Here is a 19765-nt window from a genome sequence, read left to right as displayed (position 1 = left end):
CAGCCAGACTGGTCTACCACCTCTGTCCTTGAAATGGAATGACTGATACATACATCCACTGCCTACCTATATCCACTGCATTCATGCTGGTCCATGACTAAAAGCTTCGTCACCATTCGTCAGTTGCCTTAGCGCTTAAGGTTAGGACAGGAAGACACGTGTGCATGACTTCCTTGAATCTGAGTAGACTCTTGCACTGCAACTATCATACAGTCCATGATGGATAGAAGGCTTACGTCCAATGGCACAGGATTCATGAACCTTGGGAGCCTCCTGTCTGCTGCAGCCTTCATCTACCTTCACAGCCATTGTAGCATTACACTTGCTATCCTCCAGCTGTTCTACTGTTGAAGACTTTTAGGATCGTTCTTTGCCTGGGCCCTCCCCCTTGACCTTGCCACCATGGGTGACCCTTTCGGAGTATGAGATTCCCTATGGCATCGCATTCAGGTTCATGGGAACACGCAAACCCACTCACCACGACAAGGTGACAATCCGGAGAGTGGGAAAGTAAAATACCCCAAATATACCTTACGTCGCAAAAAAAGTGAAAGTCTGAACAAAAGTTAGGAAAGGTCCTGCTAAAAAGGGAACAAGCACAGTAACAGCAAGGAGGAAAAGAAGAGACTCCATGTATTGTAGCAACACACACTGAATTAAGGGACTAAAATACAGGATATCCTAGAACCTACAGAAAGTAAGAGAATCATTGCTTTCTCTAAAAAAGGTCACTAGAATTTTTAGTCTAATTATTGCATTAAGTAGTCATGGTTTCAGCAAAGAGGAAATCATGAATAAGGATATTAACATATTTATGCATTTTTAAACATAAATAGCCCCAGAACATCTGTTACACATGAAAATAATGATGTGTGACAAGCTTGTCATTCTCAAGGCTGTTGTCAAGAGCTGTGCACTTACAAGGGTATGCAACTTATACAGCATTAATGGGAGCTATATATTAATACCAGTAGCAGAAAAGTCTTACTTAATGATTCAATCTGCCCCCCTTCTCCCTCCCCCTCCCCAAGAAACCACAGTTCTGGTTTCAAGCCAAGATTCTTTGCTGGTAGTTTTCATTGCTACTCCCATAGCAGCATAACGGATTTTTAACAGAAAATGAAAAAAATTTAAGTTTCATGGTACAGGCTTAGAACACAGGCATTCAGGTGTTTTTACATTTAATGGTACTACAGAGAGGTCAAAGTTTAAGAAATTTTTTAATTGTTACCAGGTTTTAAATATGTAAGTTCATTCATTTTATATGATCAAAATGGTCAAAGTTACTAATAGCACTAGACACATCCCTAAAGACAGGCATATGAAATACACAACAGTCCCTTCCCCAAGGAGCCTGCAACTGACAAAGAGTAGGAGAGGAAACAGGCACAGAGAGGTCATATGGCAGGTCAACAACTCAGCTGGCATTAGAACTGGGATCTTCTCATTCCCAGTCCAGTGTCCTATCCACTAGATCAAACAGCCACTCATGTACAGTATTAGAACTAAAGATGGACACAAAGGGGTTTCAAGAGGAGCTCCATCAATTCATATGAAATGATCTCCTCTGTAACAGGGAGTTAGTATTGATTCAAAGCACTAGACTGAAACATTCAAAATCTGGGGTTCTTGGAGATAATTCAAGCTAGTCATTACTGAAAGCCTCAAAGGATTCAGTTCACACTTTTCTCCTTGGAAGGGGTGATTGAGCCCCTATCTAAAGTTAAGTGTACTTTTAGAAACTAAAGAAAAAAATATTAAAATTTAGATTCAAATGTTTAAAGTTCTCAAATCTTGCTGTAACTGCTCCAACAAAGCCAATGGGAGATTTACCATTAAGTTCTATGGCACAAAGCCTAGCTCACTGCAGAGCAGTTTCAAAAAACCCCATTAACCAACACCTCTGCCACAGGTGTGCTACCTCTCACCTTTATACAGTCTCTGGATGTATACGTTTCTCAGTGATAAGCCCAGTACTTCTACTTCGTTACCTAGGGAACCAACTCCTCAACTACTCTGAGACTGGGGCTACGTCTACACGTGCACCCAACTTCGAAATAGCTTATTTCGATGTTGCGACATCGAAATAGGCTATTTTGATGAATAACGTCTACACGTCCTCCAGGGCTGGCAACGTCGATGTTCAACTTCGACGTTGCTCAGCCCAACATCGAAATAGGCACAACGAGGGAACGTCTACACGGCAAAGTAGCACACATCGAAATAAGGGAGCCAGGCACAGCTGCAGACAGGGTCACGGGGCGGACTCAACAGCAAGCCGCTCCCTTAAAGGGCCCCTCCCAGACACACTTTCATTAAACAGTGCAAGATACACAGAGCCAACAACTAGTTGCAGACCCTGTATATGCAGCACGGACCCCCAGCTGCAGCAGCAGCAGCCAGAAGCCCTGGGCTAAGGGCTGCTGCCCACGGTGACCACAGAGCCCCGCAAGGGCTGGAGAGAGAGTATCTCGAAACCCCCCAGCTGATGGCCGCCATGGAGGACCCCGCTATTTCGATGTTGCGGGACGCGGATCGTCTACACGTCCCTACTTCGATGTTGAACGTCGAAGTAGGGCGCTATTCCCATCCGCTCATGGGGTTAGCGACTTCGACGTCTCGCCGCCTAACGTCGATTTCAACTTCGAAATAGCGCCCAACACGTGTAGACGTGACGGGCGCTATTTCGAAGTTACTGCCGCTACTTCGAAGTAGCGTGCACGTGTAGACGCAGCCTGGGTCTCCAACTTCTTCACTCCTTCCCCCACCCCTCTGACATCCTCACTGGATCTCAATGAGCCTGAGCTCCTGCTAGAGAGAGATTTATCCTCTTGGGAGCTATGCAACAAGCAGTGATTTGCAGTAACATGAGACAGCCTTTCCAAACAAAATATTTTTACTCAAACGGAATACAGCATTTAGAGCCATTGGGTTCAAATGGCAAAGTACAACCTTGATGTGCATCTCCCCGACTTGCCAGCTTTCCCTTGTTCAGTTAGGTGGGTGCCACTCTGTCCAGATGTAAAAAGCAAACTAAATGCTTGCTGCAAAATGTCCCGAGCATTCCTGAACAAATCCCAGACTGAACACTATGTGCTGCCAGGCTGGAACACAATTCTCTTGTGTCTTAGATTCCAATCATCCTCTTTTCACGTGTTCTTTCCCCTCTTCCACTCTGTGTTGCTGATAGGAGGCCGTTATGGTCAGAGCTTCACTGACGCGTTTGCCATTCATCCCAAACCCAGCATGGCTACGTGACACTTCCAATCACTTCTACCTTTCACACCTAGTGGGTAGCAATACAAGTCGCATACCTCTTCATAAAAATACAGAAAATACCCACACATTCTCCACAGCAGTATATTAAAAGGACTAGATCCAGCAAAGGGGTAGGGTAGAAGTAGGCCTGAGAAGGAAGAATGGGGGGGGAGAAAAATCGATTTTCCGGAGCCGAAAAGACAAAGTTTAGCTGCAACTTCACTATTGTTTGAGCGATACCAACATTAAGCTACTAGAGAGTTGATATCCTGAGCACACAAGGATATACATCTGGCTATCCTGAATATAACGTATTCTGAGATTTCAGACTGCTTGCCTCATTAGCAAGTTACGTCAATCTCAATGAGTGCAACTGCTTGCGTAAGTAGTGTCAATGCATTGTATATGTAAATATTTTGGTTAATCCTAAATACAGGATAAATGCTTACCATGCAAGCTTCTCTTGCGTGATGCACTGATGGATCTTTTTCCAGGACTATTTTATAATCCTCCAGGGCTTCATCTAGTTTTTCTGTTTTTTCATATAGTTCTGCCCTCCGCAGCAGAGCCCTGATATAGTTAGGATCTAGTTCAATTGCTGGAAAATTAAAACATAGTGGTATTGTTATGGTGTATATCTATATCCCCTCAAATCAATGCATACATCTTGAAGATGCTTTTTTAATGTTAATGTTTATAGCATGTATTAGCATTTTAGTGTAATACACGTTGCACCTCCCTGGCTTGAGCATGGCAAGACCAGATAGGCTTGGTCCTACTTTGAGCAGGAGACTGGACTTGCTGACTTCCTGAGGTTGCTACTTCTGCTGTGCATCCCATATCAGAGAAGCAAAATCCTGCTTAATTGGTTAAGCCAGGGACCCAGGCTGCTCCAGCCCAGCTAGAGCTTCTCTGCCCACAGTGTTGCTGTGGGTGGGTGATGGGGGAAACCATCAGAGCAGCACTGGTCCATGGCCTGCTATGGGCAGGGACACTCTAGTCCTGTCCAGCTGCCCCCCCACACTGCAGTTGCTGTGGACAGGGATTGTTCCAACTCCTACCAAGTAAGCCTCATCCATTTAACTATTAACATCCCTAAGTTGAAGTCAGTGGGAAGGGACCTGGACTTGAGCTACTATTTTTTTTAATATATACATATAGCAATTATTCGGGAAACTCGAGATATATTTTTAGAAACCCATAAAACTAAGATACTACAAATTCATCATCTGTAGGATAAAAGGATATCAGTTTTAGGCAGACAGATGCACTGAGAATGAATTTTTCTTCATATAGTGGTATATGTCCAAATTAACTCCACTGAAGTGCTTCTGAATTTACACCAATAACAGATTAAATCTGGTCATTGCTTTTAAACAAATGCTCAGTCTAATTCTAGACATTACCACAGAAGCAAATTAATTCAATTTATGTTTTTTTCCCCATTTCCTTCTCTTGGCAGGCACGACCATGATTACTGGGGCAGCTGGGACTGAATGTTAAACAGTTTGCTTCTGAACAACAGCAACTTGCTAATAAACAAGTTCTTACGACATTTTTCCATTAACTTTTCAATACAGGAGCAATGAAATGCCTGAGCAAAAATCTGAATGCAAGCAATGCAATCCAAAATATTCTCAAACCTTCCCTGTTTCTTCTTTTTAGGAGGACAAGGACAATACTGCAATCAGCAAGATGCAGGTTAGTCTGAACTGCACTGCTATGCTCTAAGTGTTGCATTGTTGTTTATGAGCCAGGCCCCAAGAGACTCTCAAAATGACGGCAAAGTTTAAATCTTGTAACACAACACAGCTGATTGATTTCCTTTCAACCAGTTCAAAATTAGCAGAAGCACATTAAAAAAATGTAATAACAGGAAGACAAAGAAAGCAAAGTGGTACAAGCCAGTTAAATTTTGCTACTTTCTTGGATTGGTGAGGCTAGATCAGTGTTTCCCAGATGGTTTTCAGTGGAACCCCTGAGTTCAGTGGGAAAATTCCATTACAATATCTGACTCCTTTACAGCTCCCTGCCCTGCCTGCCACTGAAACAGCAGAGCTAACCTAAATTGGTTTAATGGATGGCAGGAGGAATCAAGCTCTTAGACCAACTGAATTTAGTTCTATTATTTCAGTAGCAGCAGGGAGCCGCAGAGAGCCCCTCACTCACCCTGCTACCTATGTGGCCACACCCTCTGGTGGGCGTGGCTTTGCTTACCCCTGCCAGCTGAACACTACTACACCACCCAGCATAAGTTGCCAAGCCAATATCAGAGATGAGTTAGTCCCAGGGTCCTGTTTGGGGCTAAGGCAGGTTAATCATGGGGACATGGGTGGGGTGGGGCTTGGGGCAGAGAAAGGTTAAGCCTGGGGTGGAGGCGTGTTTGTGGGATGGGGTGCAGATTTGGGGGCTGAGGAAGGAGGCAGATAAAGCCTCGAGATGGGGGTGAGGTTTGGGGGTGAGGAGGGTAGAGCCTGGGAATGGGGTTCCACAAAATTCTTACGACTTTAAAAGGGTTCCATGGCCAAATAACATTGGGAAACACTGGGCTAGACTGTTGTCCCCAGGTATCCAAGAATATAACGCACACCTGAGACCAGACATCTGGGGATTTACATGTGGGTGGATGCAACAGCACACAGCTGAACAGATTTCAGCAAGAGCCACACTTAAAAAAGCAGGCTGCAGGAGAGAGCACGATCTTAGCAACAACGTAAGAGATTTAGACAAAGGGATTTGGTAATTCCAAGGGACCACACAATTCCTTGCACTTCAGGGTTAAAACTCTTTAGATCTGGAGAGCTGGGTTGTTCTTACAATAGAGGCAGGAGAAAGGGCAGCTTCTGTTACAAAGATTTTTCTATCATCACATTGCAAACACCATAGATATGTGCAATGGAGAAAAAGGATATTTCAGGTGCTAAAAGCCTGACAGCCATTTTATTAAATTAATCCAAGACACCTGCTCCTTTCTCCATGACCTCCCTCAGAGCTGTTTAAGTTATCTTACCAAAAAATGTAGCCCTACCAAATAACATGATTGCTGCATCAATGACACTGCACAACAGCTGCTGCTCAGAATCAAGAAAAAGGATCATACCTTTGCTGCAGTCACTTAGAGCAGCTTCTGTCTTGTCCTAAAACCAAATTAATAATGTTAATTTTGTTTGTCCCATTCCTAGTAATATAACTTAATACAAACTTGTAAGTGCCAGCAAGGAACTAATACATTTGTAGAGACTAGGATACCCACTGAAAGCCTTAAATTACATTAGCTGTATGCCAGAGAGACAAGCTCCAATGACAGCAGCTGGTGTCACAGTCGTCATGTGATGTTAGAGTCATAAGAAAATGCAGTCACATAACCTGCACTCAGCAGCAGCTCACACAAGGCAGTGTGCAAAAGTCTGAGTCACTCATGCAGGCCTCTATTCATCTAAAGTGGCTATTGCACTTCTCCCCACCTACTGTGAGCTGGCTAGTTGCTTGAATGCTTAGACTTGACACCAGAAGCCCACTCTTCCCCCCATATGCCCAACTCAGTCCCCATCTGCATGTGCTGGCCCACTTGACAGCAGATTGCTGTCTTTAATACTCATGTACAGTGCTCTACAGACAGCAAGGCAGGAGACACCTTCCCATGTCTCTTACCCTTCCACATATCTTTGGTACCTACACATACCACGACCATTTGCTCCTCCCCACCATTCCACATACGTCTATCCAATGCCTTGAGAGATCTGCAAGCTTCGCACCACACAGGCCATAGCTGACCATACTTTTTTCCAGTCATCACAAACCCAGATATGTTACTAATGATCCAGTCTCCCATTTCTAACACCTGCCTTTTCCCAATGTCTGGAGTTCACTCCTTTGGAGAGGTATTCTGAGTGTGAGAGGATACCACAATATCTGGAAGGAGAGGCCCAACTATGGGATGGTTTCCCTCTGCTCCCATTGACTGCTCTCCTTCCCTGAGCCTTTCATGCTCCTTAACAGGGCAGCAGCTGTTGGACTGGAGGTGAGACAATTCTACAGTGTCCCTGAAAGCCTCAATCAACATACCTCTCTACCTCCCTTAGCTCCTCCAGTTCAGCTACCCTGGTCTCCAAAGTCCGCACTTGGTCCCTGAGGGCCAGAAGCTCATTGCACCAAATGCACATATACGCAACCTATCCATTGAGCAGGTCATCATACGTGTTACCTTGGATGCAAACAACAGGATAGCCCCTCCCCACTCAGCCGCTGGGCTTCTGCCTGCATTCTCTCCTATGAATAATTGTATATGGGGATTTTATTTAAATGCAGTAGTTTGAGATATAGTTTAGTCTAGAAGTTTTAAAGAAAGTCAAAAGCAACTAGCTCCTTCTAAACTCCCCTATCAAAACTACCTCTTGTTAGCAATCAACCCGGTCACTTACTAGCAGTCTTTATAAAGCTCTGGCCTTCCTGACAGCCCCGTCCTCTAGCTGCAGCTCAACCAATGAGCAGAGTGTTCTAGATTTCAAGTCCTCCCTAAGCGCTCATAGCTTCCAACTGCCAGCGTCAGCATACAGTCTTTCAAACAAACAGCGCAGCACACAAAACTACACAAGCCCAGTACACAGTAGCTTTCAGGCAACCAGCATGTAACCCCCAAACAGAAACACAGATACTCCACAGAACAAAAAAAAGCAGTCATGTAGCACTTCAAAGACTAATAAAATAATTTATTAGGTGGTGAGCTTTTGGGGGACAAACCCACTTTTTCAGATCTGGAAAACTCTGCCGAAAAAAAGATAGAAAAAAAATTACATAACTGATGAATCAGCTACACAGAACAGAGGCGGAGGGAGAGGAGGAAGAATGAGCATATGAGGCAGTGAACTCTTGTCTGTCAACTACACAGACAGCAGAGACAAAAAAGGAGCAGCCAGATTAGTTGGTAAATCATAGTTAGGAAGCCTTGCCCACATCATAATGCACTGAACTGTTACTGAAAGATAAACATATTACAATGTAGGCCTCTAGCAGGGCTAAAACACTGACAAGTTGCTAAACAATTAGCCAGGGCTACGGCTACATTTCTGTTGCTACTTCAGGATACAAAGGTATCCCAAAATAGCAACGCCAGAGCTAACCACCCTGCTGGAAATAGCAATTCTATTTTGAATGCAGTATTCCATTTCCGCTTCTCCTTGTCATAAGAAGGGTGGTGGAAGCCTTGAAATAGCCCCTTATTTTGAACTTCAGTGCTGTTTGGACAGCACCACTTTTGAAATAAGGTAACTCAAAATAACGATGCAATTTGTGCAATGCAAATTGCAAGTTATTTTGAGTTACGACTGCAGTGTTGCTATAGCCCAGGTGACGTGGAGATTCAACCTTTCTTTCAAGACGACCATGCCCATAACTGGTTATGAACTCAGTTAAAAGTTGTAGACTCAACTCCAACCAGTGGGACCAAAAGCATTTTTTTCAAATCAACTCCTCCCACCCTATGCCCCAAATCTTCACCACTATTTCTACAGAAATTAAAAAAAAAAGGTCAGTGTTCAGCAAAAGTTGGAATCGATGGCTTAACTATCAAGCTCTTTCATCGCCTTCTGTATGTTCACAATACTTGGAAATACATTCACCTGTTTCATTCTTGCAGCAGCTCTGTTTGAAAACAAAACAGACCTGTCTTTTTGGTAGCAGGCTGGGCAAACCTGAACAGCTTTTGTATAAGAGTCTTCTGCTTCTCCATATTCTGAGAATTGAAAAGAAAAAAGAAAACCATTTGTTTCATTTGCTGGTAGAATTAGTGGAAGCTACATAGCTTTAAAATCTCTGGGGACACATTCCTTAATATCTGAAGCAACATCAGTTTTACACTAAAAGCAAGGCTCAGTTAGCTGCTTTCAGAAAAAGGGCCCTGCTGGGTAGCATATGTACCAATGACAACTGTTTTGTCATTTTTAAAAACAGCACCTTTTAGGATATTAGCTATGTTAAAATGTCAAGATCTGGTCCCCGGTTCTACTATCCCCATTCTTGTGCCACTACTGTGCAATTCACATGCCTCTCTTCCAAACTTTACATTTTCTTTTAAGTTAAAAGTGAAAGTCTGAAAATTAAAACAAAACATTTTTCTTTAGATGAAGCCACCCCACTCTAATCTGGAGGAAAAAATGAAAAAGTGACACGACATCAGCACCTCCTCTCACAGCCTAGACAAGAAACCGGACATGACAAAGGATGCTTAATCTATTTAAAGAACAGTTCTTCTCTAGATCATGCCTTGAGGATACACGCATATCCAAGCTTAACACAGCAAGGGGGCAAATAAAGGAAGAAGGCACTTGTTCAAAATTTGACAGTGACTCATGACAAGTATAGGACAAAGCAGGCTTGTTTTTTCCTCTCCCGTGCATTCCAGAAATAAGTTTTTCTTACATGTTATGACACAAAATTTCAGTCTTCTAGTATAGTGAGCTGTGTAGAAAGCAAGCAACCATCAAGTTCTGTGAAGAACTTATATTAAGAACAGTATATTAAATATACTGATACTTTCCTTCAACATGCATTCCACTAAGTGCTGGTCTCTAGAGTTTATTGTTGTCAGTTAGATTCCCTCCCCTCTCTATGTGGTTACAGATGGTATTGTAAGGTTTGCCACAGTGTCTAACTAATCAACTGCAGAATTTATGTCGTCATAAACAAACAAACCAACCCACCTCCATTCTTGAATTGCTTGTTTCCTTTCTCCTTTAGTGTTGTGCTCTCCTTCCTTCTTTTCTGCAAAAGATCACAGAACTTCACAATGTCTCCCAGTATTTAAGTGAAATGAATAAGCAGGTCAGCAGCAATTCTGTATTACTATGAAATCAGACTGAAGAGTAACCAGGAGAATCTTTGAAAAAAATATTGTTTTAGGAATGGTTGCATTTTGGTATTTACTGTTTTCTTCATCTTTTGGAAGAAGAGTACTTTTCAGTGACATTTATTTTTATTCCATTCAAATTGGCTACGTAAGAGATGTCTAGACAGTGAAGTCTGCTAGTTACAGTTTGAGACATCCTGTCCAAGAAATTTATAATCAACTCTCTGTGAAGCCTGATGAGGAGAATTTAATATTGATGGGATGCAGAAAGTGCATTTCCAATGCAGCAGAGATACCAGATTAGTCTAAACGTGATATTATTGTCTTGGAATAGATTTATTATGCTAACGGATTTCTTTTTAAAGCAAATTAAGTCTGAAAACACACATCATTGGCACAAATAAAATGTATTTCTTGCCCTAGTAAGCCCATCTCTTAACACTTCTCACAGATGACTAAACAACCATCAAACCTGAAGGCTCTGAGAAGGTTCCTTTAGATGGTGAGAATTGAAGAAGGAGTGTGTTTTCAACCATGAATATCTTTACAGCACTGCTGGCATAAGTGATGTTGGCATAAATGCCTCTAGCTAACACTGCAAATACAAAAGGATGTCGCCAAGCCATCTCCAAATAATCAGTAAGAATACTTCCCATGAGCTATATGTGTGTGTAAACAAAATATTATCGGGCTCCCAATCTGTGGGCTGAGAGAGTACTGCATGGAGTCCATGGGAAAAAAAAAAAAAAAAAAATTGAAAATACATTTTTAAAAAATTGCAGTTGCAGTCTATATTTTTAAATTACATAACTTCCAATAATGTTACTAATTGCTATCTAAATCTATGTTATGGTTTCCTTTTTCATTTAAGTGAAGTGTACATAACTCCTAATGGAAGGAAATAGCGAGGCATCAGACACCAACAGTCACTCAGCCCATGGTTGTTGGTGATGACAACGATGACACAGCAACTAAAATTGGCTTTGATGGGGATCCACAAATAGTTGTGGGGAATAACTGGGGTCTGCACTAGCAAGAAGGTTGGGAACCACAGTCAGAGGGTAAGACTACAAGACTGAGATGCAAGAGACAAAGCGTGGCCCCTTACTATTCCTGTGGCCTGAAGAATCTGAAGAGGATCTTACCCCTGAAAGCTCATAAATAAATCTTTTAGTCTTAAAAGTGCTACAGGACTGGTTGGTTTTTGTGAAGTTACAGCTTAACACTGATACTCCTCTGAGACTATGGCAAGTGATCATTCTGACCACAGATTTCTCTCTCTCATGTGCACGCACACACAGTATTCAAACTGAGAGCTTATAAATTATGGATCATTAAGCGATTAAAAAGCCAACACTGGAGAAAGGAGCAGTTTCCTTCCCTGCAGACTGTGTAAATCAAAGATTAATGTAATTATCAATATCGTGCAGAACATCTCCTTGGAAACAGCTAAATATAGTAGTCGGTGTGGAAAGCTGAATCGTTTCACAGCTGTGCCAAGAAGCAGACTCAAAACCAATACAAAGAGAGGGGCTCTTCCTACTGTCTGCTTTGCCCTTGGAAAACAGTTCTCACAATCACAGATACTGCAATGACAATCCTGAAACTACAATAGTTTTCAAAGAGCAGACGTAGGGAACACCATGCAATTTTTATATCACAAGTCAGTCCACATTTCAGGATTTTATTCTCATCCTTTGGATGCATGCTCAGGCATCAAAAACTCATCCATGCATCACTGGGTGAAGTGTGCTCCCAGGCGTTCTACTCTGCCATTTACAAATCCCATGCACAGGGAGATACTAAAGGCATTGGATGATGAACAAAAACCTGCCTTGTCTTTCGAAGATCCATGGCAGAGAAGAGCAAATTATACACAAGGCCTTATGCAACACTCCTGCATGAATGCAAGCAGAACGCTTGGGCACTTAAAATAAGTATAAATACCTGTTCTACATTCCAGACTTGGCTGGCCTATTTAGACAGCTATTTCTGAAGCTTAGGCCCATTCTTAGTTCAGGGAATGCTAAAAGAACAGCAGCACTGGCAAGGTCTTTTCCTGATGTATGGATGCTTTGTAGAAGACAAATATATTCCCTACTTAACATGCTTCTTACAGAGAAGTTAAAAAATACAAACAAACAGATTTACAACAGTGAACAAATATTCAGGTACCAGTATGTAACACACTAGTAATGTTTGCCTCTAAAACTCAATGACCCTGCTGGAAAACAAGAAGCTGTATGCTTCTTCCTTTTTAAGCTACCATTCCGAGACTGTGATGAGTAACAACTGCAAAGGGACTTTACTGTGATATCAAAACTCTTGAGACCTCTCAATTTTCTTTCCATTAAAAGTGGAAAAAAATGTAAGTGACTTGTCTTTGGAAAAAATTTTGCCAGAAAGTCACCCTGCTGCCTTATTGTCCAGAGTTAACGTTAAGCAGTTGCAGAGCAGATTGCTTATTCTTCCATCAGTGACAGAAGTGGGTCAGAATAGACTTTCAGACCACTCTATTGGAGTGGTAGGGGAAAAAAAGGCCCCCGATCGTGACACCTTGTTTTTCCTGAGGGTTCATTAATATGATCACAATCAGATACAACTCTTCTGACTTAACACATATTCATAAAAGAGTAATTCAATGATCCATTTTTTGCAGAGTAAAAGCCTATGAAATAGGAAATTACGGTCCAGAGTATTAATACACCAGTGTCAGGAATTTACTTTTTGGATGCATGAACTGACTGAAATTTAAAAGAATAAAGCCCAGTGTGGATGTTACATACAGTTACTTATTACAAACTAATCAAGTGACCCTTAATGTTATGTATGGTCAAAAAAAGCCCCTGATTAAGAGAAGTTTATGAAAATGGGAACTAAAAAGTAGTTGTTATGGTTAAAGTTCTAAAGGCATTAGAATCACAGTGTAAATCAGGCCGCCAATTAGCAAGAGAGACCAAATATTACTATGCGTCAGTCTTTTAATGGAGAAAAGACATCTTGGCTTCCTGACAATGGAGTCTAAGTCTGAGAGAAAAACCTTCAAGTAGTCATAGGAACTCTGCTACTTTGCAAACACAAATATATTGAAGGTAAAAAATAAAGGCAAAGTAAGCTAGTTTGCTATTAAAAGGAAACAGTGTTTCTTTACTATACTCTGCAGGTGATCACCTTTATAAAAATGCACGAGAAGCTAAATCCTTACACTTGTCCTTCAACTGTCACAGTTAACAGACACCTGGCCTGCTAGCTTACAATACTCCCTACTAAGCAAACTCCCTCATACACTGCATTACACTAGCTTTTTCTTGCATATTTTAATTTAAAGCATTAAACCAACCACACAGGTTGAACCTCTCTAATCCAGAACTTTCTCGTCCCACAACATCCATTTGTCTGGCATGATTTTAGTTAGCTGGATGACCACTTATCATGAGTGCCCCATAAAGCTGATTTCTAGCCACCTGTCCTGGCTCTCAGCGTTCTGTGATGTTATTTAGCTCCAATTTACCCCGAACATCTTCTAAGAACCCAATAAGCAGTAAAAGCATTGGTAATTCTGCTAAACAATACTGACCTCCCATGGTCTGGCAGATTCTATAGTCCAGCACCAGTCAGGTCGCAAGGGTACTGGATTAAAGAGGTTCAACCTGTACTGGTACTTGGATTAATTTTTGACAAAGGCATAAAAAGAGCATGGGTTCTCACTTTTCCTTCTTGGAGGCTAAGTATACACACAATATTGGCAGTGTCTACACTACAAAATTAACTTTGAAGTTGCTCAACTTTGAAGTTTGCTACTTGGAAGCAAGCATCTACACACACACACACACACACACACACACCCTACTTCGAAATTAAACCTCAAAATAGGGCACTACTGCACTCCTGGAAATGGAGTAAGGACTTCAAAGTTGGGCTCCCTACTTCTAAGTTATCTTTGAAATAAGGGAAAAACGTATGAAGACTCTCTGCTGGCTACTTCAAAGTAGTGTCTAACTTCAAAGTTAGTTCCTAGTGTAGACATACCCAATGTGAAAATGTTTCTCAGGGTATTACACTCTCTGGTATGGTGATTAAGAAGCAAACTGCTAACACCAAATGAGATTCTATCAAAAAATCCCATATAACTCAAAGGAAGTTTTTCAGCCTCAAATTCCATTTTCTGATTGTAACTCAGTATTTTAGCAGCTGTCTGCCTCCCCCTACAGTCTTATAAAGTCATTGCTATGTCATCAATCCAAGCATTTGAGTTTCACCATAGGAGTATGGTATTCAGATCGGTCACGGCAGTTATCAGTAATAAGAATTGTTGGACTGACAATTCTGGATGGGTTCTCCATTTATTAACAAAACGGATTAAGTATCTTCTCACTGGTCTGTCATCTCAGGATGCGTGGCTCACAGTCCAGGCATGAGCTTAGTCCTCCAGGCCTATTAAATACTTGGCTTCTCTGCCGACAGACAATAGGAGTGTTAGTTTGTGGAAATGCAGAGATATTGAAACAAACCCTCAGAGCTGTGAAGAAGATTTTCAGAAGAGAGCACAGGAGCCATTTCACAGCAGCATACAAGAGTTAGACTAAATTTCTTACTTTTGTGCTGAGTGTCTCAAGCTAATAGCAACTGTACTTTCCAGAGAACCGATAACACTGAAAAATAAGACTATACAAATCAACTAGTAATGCTACAAAAAATTAGTGGCAGTGTTTATGAGTTCAGCACTGATAAAACTTGCATTTGTTATATATTTCTTTTCTTCATCTTGTTTATAAATGTGGTTTCATATACAAAGATATATGCAATTAAGTGCCCCACCTTAATATACAAACTAATTTATTTCATCCTCTGCATCCCCAGGCCCTACTTGTCAGACTTGAGGGTAGATTTTTCTAAGAAAGAAAACAAAAACAAAAGACCCCTAAGCCATGGTTACTTCCATTATTGCAGAGCAGCTGTGCTAATATTTCTCCAGAGCTGATGTTGGCAAGAGATAGTTGCCCTTAGGAAAAAAACAAAAAGACACCTAGTTGTCTAGTAAATGGAATTTAGGTGCCTGAGGCACTTATGCCTTAGAAAAGTGAGCTCCTTGCCAAGATCAACTCTGCAAGAAATAGCAACACAGATGCTCTCCAGTAAGAGAAGGGACCACTGAGTTTCTTTATGTATAGGGCAAGTCTATTTGCGTTGTGGACTTCTGTGATCAGTATTTTCTTGCATTTAACCAAAGCAAAAAAGAGTATTTTGTAATGCTGCTATTTAAAAACTGCAAAAGGATAACATTTCAAACATGATTTAAATTCTTAGTACCTCGTTATGCTGTCCTTCGTAAAAGGCCCATCTTTAATATTACTGCTAGAACTATCATAGCACCTAGGAACCTTGCTGCTGGATCAGGACCCCTTGGCAGACAGTCAGTGGCTACGTCTACACGTGCCCCAAACTTCGAAATGGCCACGCAAATGGCCATTTCGAAGTTTACTATTGAAGCGCTGAAATGCATATTCAGCGCTTCATTAGAATGCGGGCTGCCGCGGCACTTCGAAATTGACGAGGCTTGCCGCCGCGCGTCTCATCCAGACGGGGCTCCTTATTAATAAGGGGACTTCGAAGTAGCCGGAGTCCTTTCGAAAAGGAGCCCCGTCTGGACGAGACGCGCGGCGGCAAGGCGCGTCAATTTCGAAGTGCCGCGGCAGCCCGCATTCTAATGAAGCGCTGAATATGCATTTCAGCGCTTCAATAGTAAACTTCGAAATGGCCATTTGCGTGGCCATTTCGAAGTTTGGGGCACGTGTAGACACGGCCAGTATGTCCTAACACATCAGAGAATCATAGTGCTCCTAAAGCATTTCGGTAAAATTTGGAACTTGGATTTTTATTTTTCAATTTAAAAAAATAAATAAATAAATAAATAAAAAAAATTTTTTTTTGCTGTTTGAATTAGTGGACTCATGGAATTCTTAAAATATACAGGTTGAACCTCTCTAATCCAGAATTTATCTGGCAAAAATACGTAATCCGACATGATTTGTTACCTGGATGACCACTTATCATGGGTGTGGCCAAGTTTCTCATAGCCCCATCAAGTTTGTTTATAGACACCTGGCCTGGCTCACAGATGTTCTGTGCTGTTATTTAGCTGTAATTTACTCCTAAATGTCTAAGAGCCCAGTAAGCAGTGCAAATGTGGGTGCTGGGCTAAAAAATATTGACCACCTGTTGTCCAGCAAATTCTCTTGGCTGGCAGTGGTCAGGTCCCAAGGGTGTTGGATGACAGAGATTTAACCTGTATTAGATTACACAACTCCTAAATCATTTAGATGTATTAAAACTCCTTGAGCAACAATACATTTAGCAAAAAATTCTCATCAGGCTACAAAAGTGAACATTGTTAGTTGAACCCTGTCTTTTTAAAAGGTTTTGTTTTTCAAGATACGATATTATTAGAAATGTGTTCACTAGATTTAAAAAAAAAAAAAAAAAAAAAAAAAGAAATTTCCAAGAAGACAAGCAATTCAAACTACGGATATACGTACTAGTGAATGAGAACCAAAACAGAAAATTAGTTTACTTCTATTGTCCAAGTGGAATGACGTGCATGTAAGCAAGCAGCATAAATGGTGCGAGGCACTTTCCCCCACCCACTTAATTTAACTAATGTGAGGAACACATCATCATCATCAGCCATGGGCTCAGTGCTCGTTGGGGTCTGATGCCTCCCTCACTAGGTCCTTTCATCCTTCCCACACCAGTGCGGAATGGCTTAGTTTCTGTAGACTGGTGCGGAGCTAGTCTACTATGTGAAAGACACAGACAACTCTAAATCTAGCAAATTTCCAAAAAAAAAAAAAAAAGATCAGTTACAAGGTACTACAAAATTTTCCTGAATCCATAAGCCAGATTTTAGTTTTATAATCACATTATCTTATTTTTCCAGTGTTTTTCCTCTACCTTGTTGCTGATGAGGCTTTTACACTCTTAAACAGGCAGAAAACAGTGAAGGTTTTGTCAAGCGCACAAAGTAAAATGAAAAAAAAAAATCAAAAACAAAAACAGATATCCTCCCTGCAATCTTTCAGTTGTAATTATCTTTGTTGTGTCTTATACTAAAAGTAAGTAAAAAAATTCACATAAAAATGAAGTTATTTTTAGGCTGACATAGTCCCTTTAGAATATTTTTCATAACACCAAAAAGTTAAGTGAATTAACTTGCCAGTTTCTTTTTAAACCTTAGTAGCATTAAAGACGACATTTATAAATTTTATTTTCACAGTTAATTAGATTTAAAAAATTAAAGGGAGAAAATGTTTGGTATTTTTAAGTTGCCAATATCTGTTTTAATGTAATTTCAACAAAAGGTTACCTGTTTTTCTTCATCTGGCATATTTTTTTCCAGTTCTAATAAGTATTCTTCATCTAATTCTGTCTGCCTCCCTGAGGGATCCTCGCTGTTACATAACTTCTCCTGTTCCGTTTCTGGTTTTGTCTCAAAGAAGTCATTACTGTCATGAAAGCACTCATCTGCAGCTCCAGCCTCTTTGGCAGAATGAACATCTCCTTGGTCCTGATTTCTTGGAAGATGTACATTATTGGAGCCATTTCTCAAATGACTGGGGCTCTCTGATGACTTCTGATCAGAAAGCTTTAAGTCACTGAGCAATTCTTCATTCATTTTACGATCTTGTAAATGGTTAAGCTTTTGAAAACAAAGGATAAACAATAGCCATCAGTACTTACAGTATACAGCACTTTCATTCACAAGATTTCAAAGAACTTCATGAATTACAGACTACCATCACAATGCCCATCTCAGAGGTAAGTAGTCACCCATTTTATAGAAAGGGAACTTATGCATCGTGCTCAAATAACTTTCGCTTGCCCAACTCAATCTTGTGAATCCTTATACACGTAAACAATTTTACTTACAGTTGTACTACCAATAGCTTCTATTACCACATGCATGGGGTGGGCATGGGAGATAAGAATTCACATGAGGGGGCCCTTGCTCATCACTGCATTGTGACAACTCCCCTACAGATGCAGTAGTCACTTGCCCCTCCGCTCTCTCAGGATGCCTTACAAGTTCTTGGACAAGTGTTTCCTAAACTTTTCCAGGCCACAGAACACCAAACAATAATATTCTTCATGACTTTTTTTCCCCAAAAATATTTTTGTCAACACAAAAAATAAAAACAGACAGCAACACACACAGCAAAAAACAAAAATAAATAATGTGATCAAGTACCATAGCAATGAAGTAGTGACATTATAGCTGGTTTTAACAACATAGAGCGTCAGAGTAGGGTATCAAAAAAGCATCAGAGGCTCACAGCACAGGTAAGAAACACTGGTTTAGACAGCACCATCGGGGCCTCACTCACAACAGGCTTCCCCACCCAGTCTCAGAGAGACCCGCCGATGATGCAGCAGCTTAACACTTACCTCCTTTCCCCAAGCTTCAGACACCCCCAAGTCAGCCCCCACCACACCTGCCATTGTGCAGAGCCCCACTCACCAAGACCAGCATTTCCCCCACCCCCCAGAACACCCGCAAACCAGCGTCCACTCCTTGTCATCTCCCCGAGCCCGGATACGCGCGATCAGCACCGTCCACACTTGCCTAGATCCCCTCCCGCCCCGCCCCGCCCCGCCCCATGAGTCCAGCCCTCAGAGAGCCTGCCCGAGAACATGCAGGGGATACCCCCAGCAGCAGCCACTAGCAGCGGGTCCCACCAGGCTCCAGCACGGCCCGGCTTCGCTTCAACCCTCACTGCCGCATTCGACTGACGTACTCTCTGATCTCTCACCTTCCGCTCCTCACTTACTTCCTGCGCTGGCTGGCCAATAACAGCTCAGGGGGCGGGGCTTGCTGGGCGCTGGAGTCCTGTGATGACCTGTGAGGTAACAGCAACTTCGGCTACGGGGCGGGCTCTTGAAACGTCACGGTGCCCGGAGGCTGGAGTAAGAGGGAGGGGTCCCCCTGCTGCACTGAGTGGGAGGGGGCAAAGAAATAGCCGGAGCCCGTCACGTCGCTTAGTTTAGACGTTTCGGGTGATGACAAGATACGGGAAGGTGAATGGGGGTGTCCGTACCGCGTGTGGCATCGGCGCCATCTTTGATTTACTCAGGGAGCGGCCATCTTGGGTTACGGCAAACAGCGGGCTGGCACTACACTAAGTAGGTGGGTTTAGGTTTGTTTGTCGTGGTCCCCTCCGCCACAAGCGAATCTTTTAATAGGACGATCTAGGTTCGAGTCCCTGGTCAGGCCAGGCCGCCTCTGTTGCATACCCGGGGGGACCTTGGTCCCCCCACCCCTTTATTTCTCTTACTTTTCGGGGCTGGACTCGATGACCTGCTGAGGTCCCTTCCAGCCCTAGTAGTCTATGATCCCATTTTAGGGACGCTGGCAAGGCCGACTCACTTTCATGGGTCACATGAATACTTCAGGCCACTAGCTAATGCTGGCAAGAGCTCAGGGTTTAGCCCAGGGGTCAGCAAGCAAAATAGCAAGAAGAGACATTTTTTCCAGTTTCTTAAAAAAACTTGGTTAAAAAATTCAAGATCCCCAATGCATGTGTGAACACCAGATGGCCCTTAATAAATCAAATCAAACTATACTTTTGTAACCCCTATTTTAAGAACAGCGCACACACACTGTGATTG

General features: G+C 42.1%; 1 protein-coding gene across 3 annotated transcripts in view; it reads right to left on the bottom strand.

Annotated features, from left to right (window-relative positions):
• Positions 1-18914, bottom strand: part of TTC1 (tetratricopeptide repeat domain 1) — a 44548-nt gene extending 25634 nt beyond the window's left edge. The window contains exons 1-6 of one of the 3 annotated variants that reach the window (XM_075009594.1): positions 18836-18914; positions 17466-17798; positions 9957-10017; positions 8877-8989; positions 6359-6395; positions 3708-3856 (exon numbers count right to left, since the gene is read on the bottom strand). In XM_075009594.1, coding sequence (XP_074865695.1) covers positions 3708-3856; positions 6359-6395; positions 8877-8989; positions 9957-10017; positions 17466-17774 — 669 coding nt within the window. In that variant the 5' untranslated portion in view covers positions 17775-17798; positions 18836-18914. Of the gene's footprint in view, positions 1-3707; positions 3857-6358; positions 6396-8876; positions 8990-9956; positions 10018-17465; positions 17799-18347; positions 18507-18803 lie in introns of those variants that run through there. The other 2 variants (XM_075009593.1, XM_075009592.1) reach the window with 2 other exon arrangements.
• Positions 18915-19765: the final 851 nt, after the last annotated feature.

Source organism: Carettochelys insculpta, chromosome 15, assembly GCF_033958435.1.
Source record: "Carettochelys insculpta isolate YL-2023 chromosome 15, ASM3395843v1, whole genome shotgun sequence".
Classification (NCBI taxonomy): Eukaryota; Metazoa; Chordata; order Testudines; family Carettochelyidae; genus Carettochelys; species Carettochelys insculpta.
Note: the sequence above shows the minus strand (reverse complement) of the source record. Positions and strands in the feature narration are given on the sequence as shown.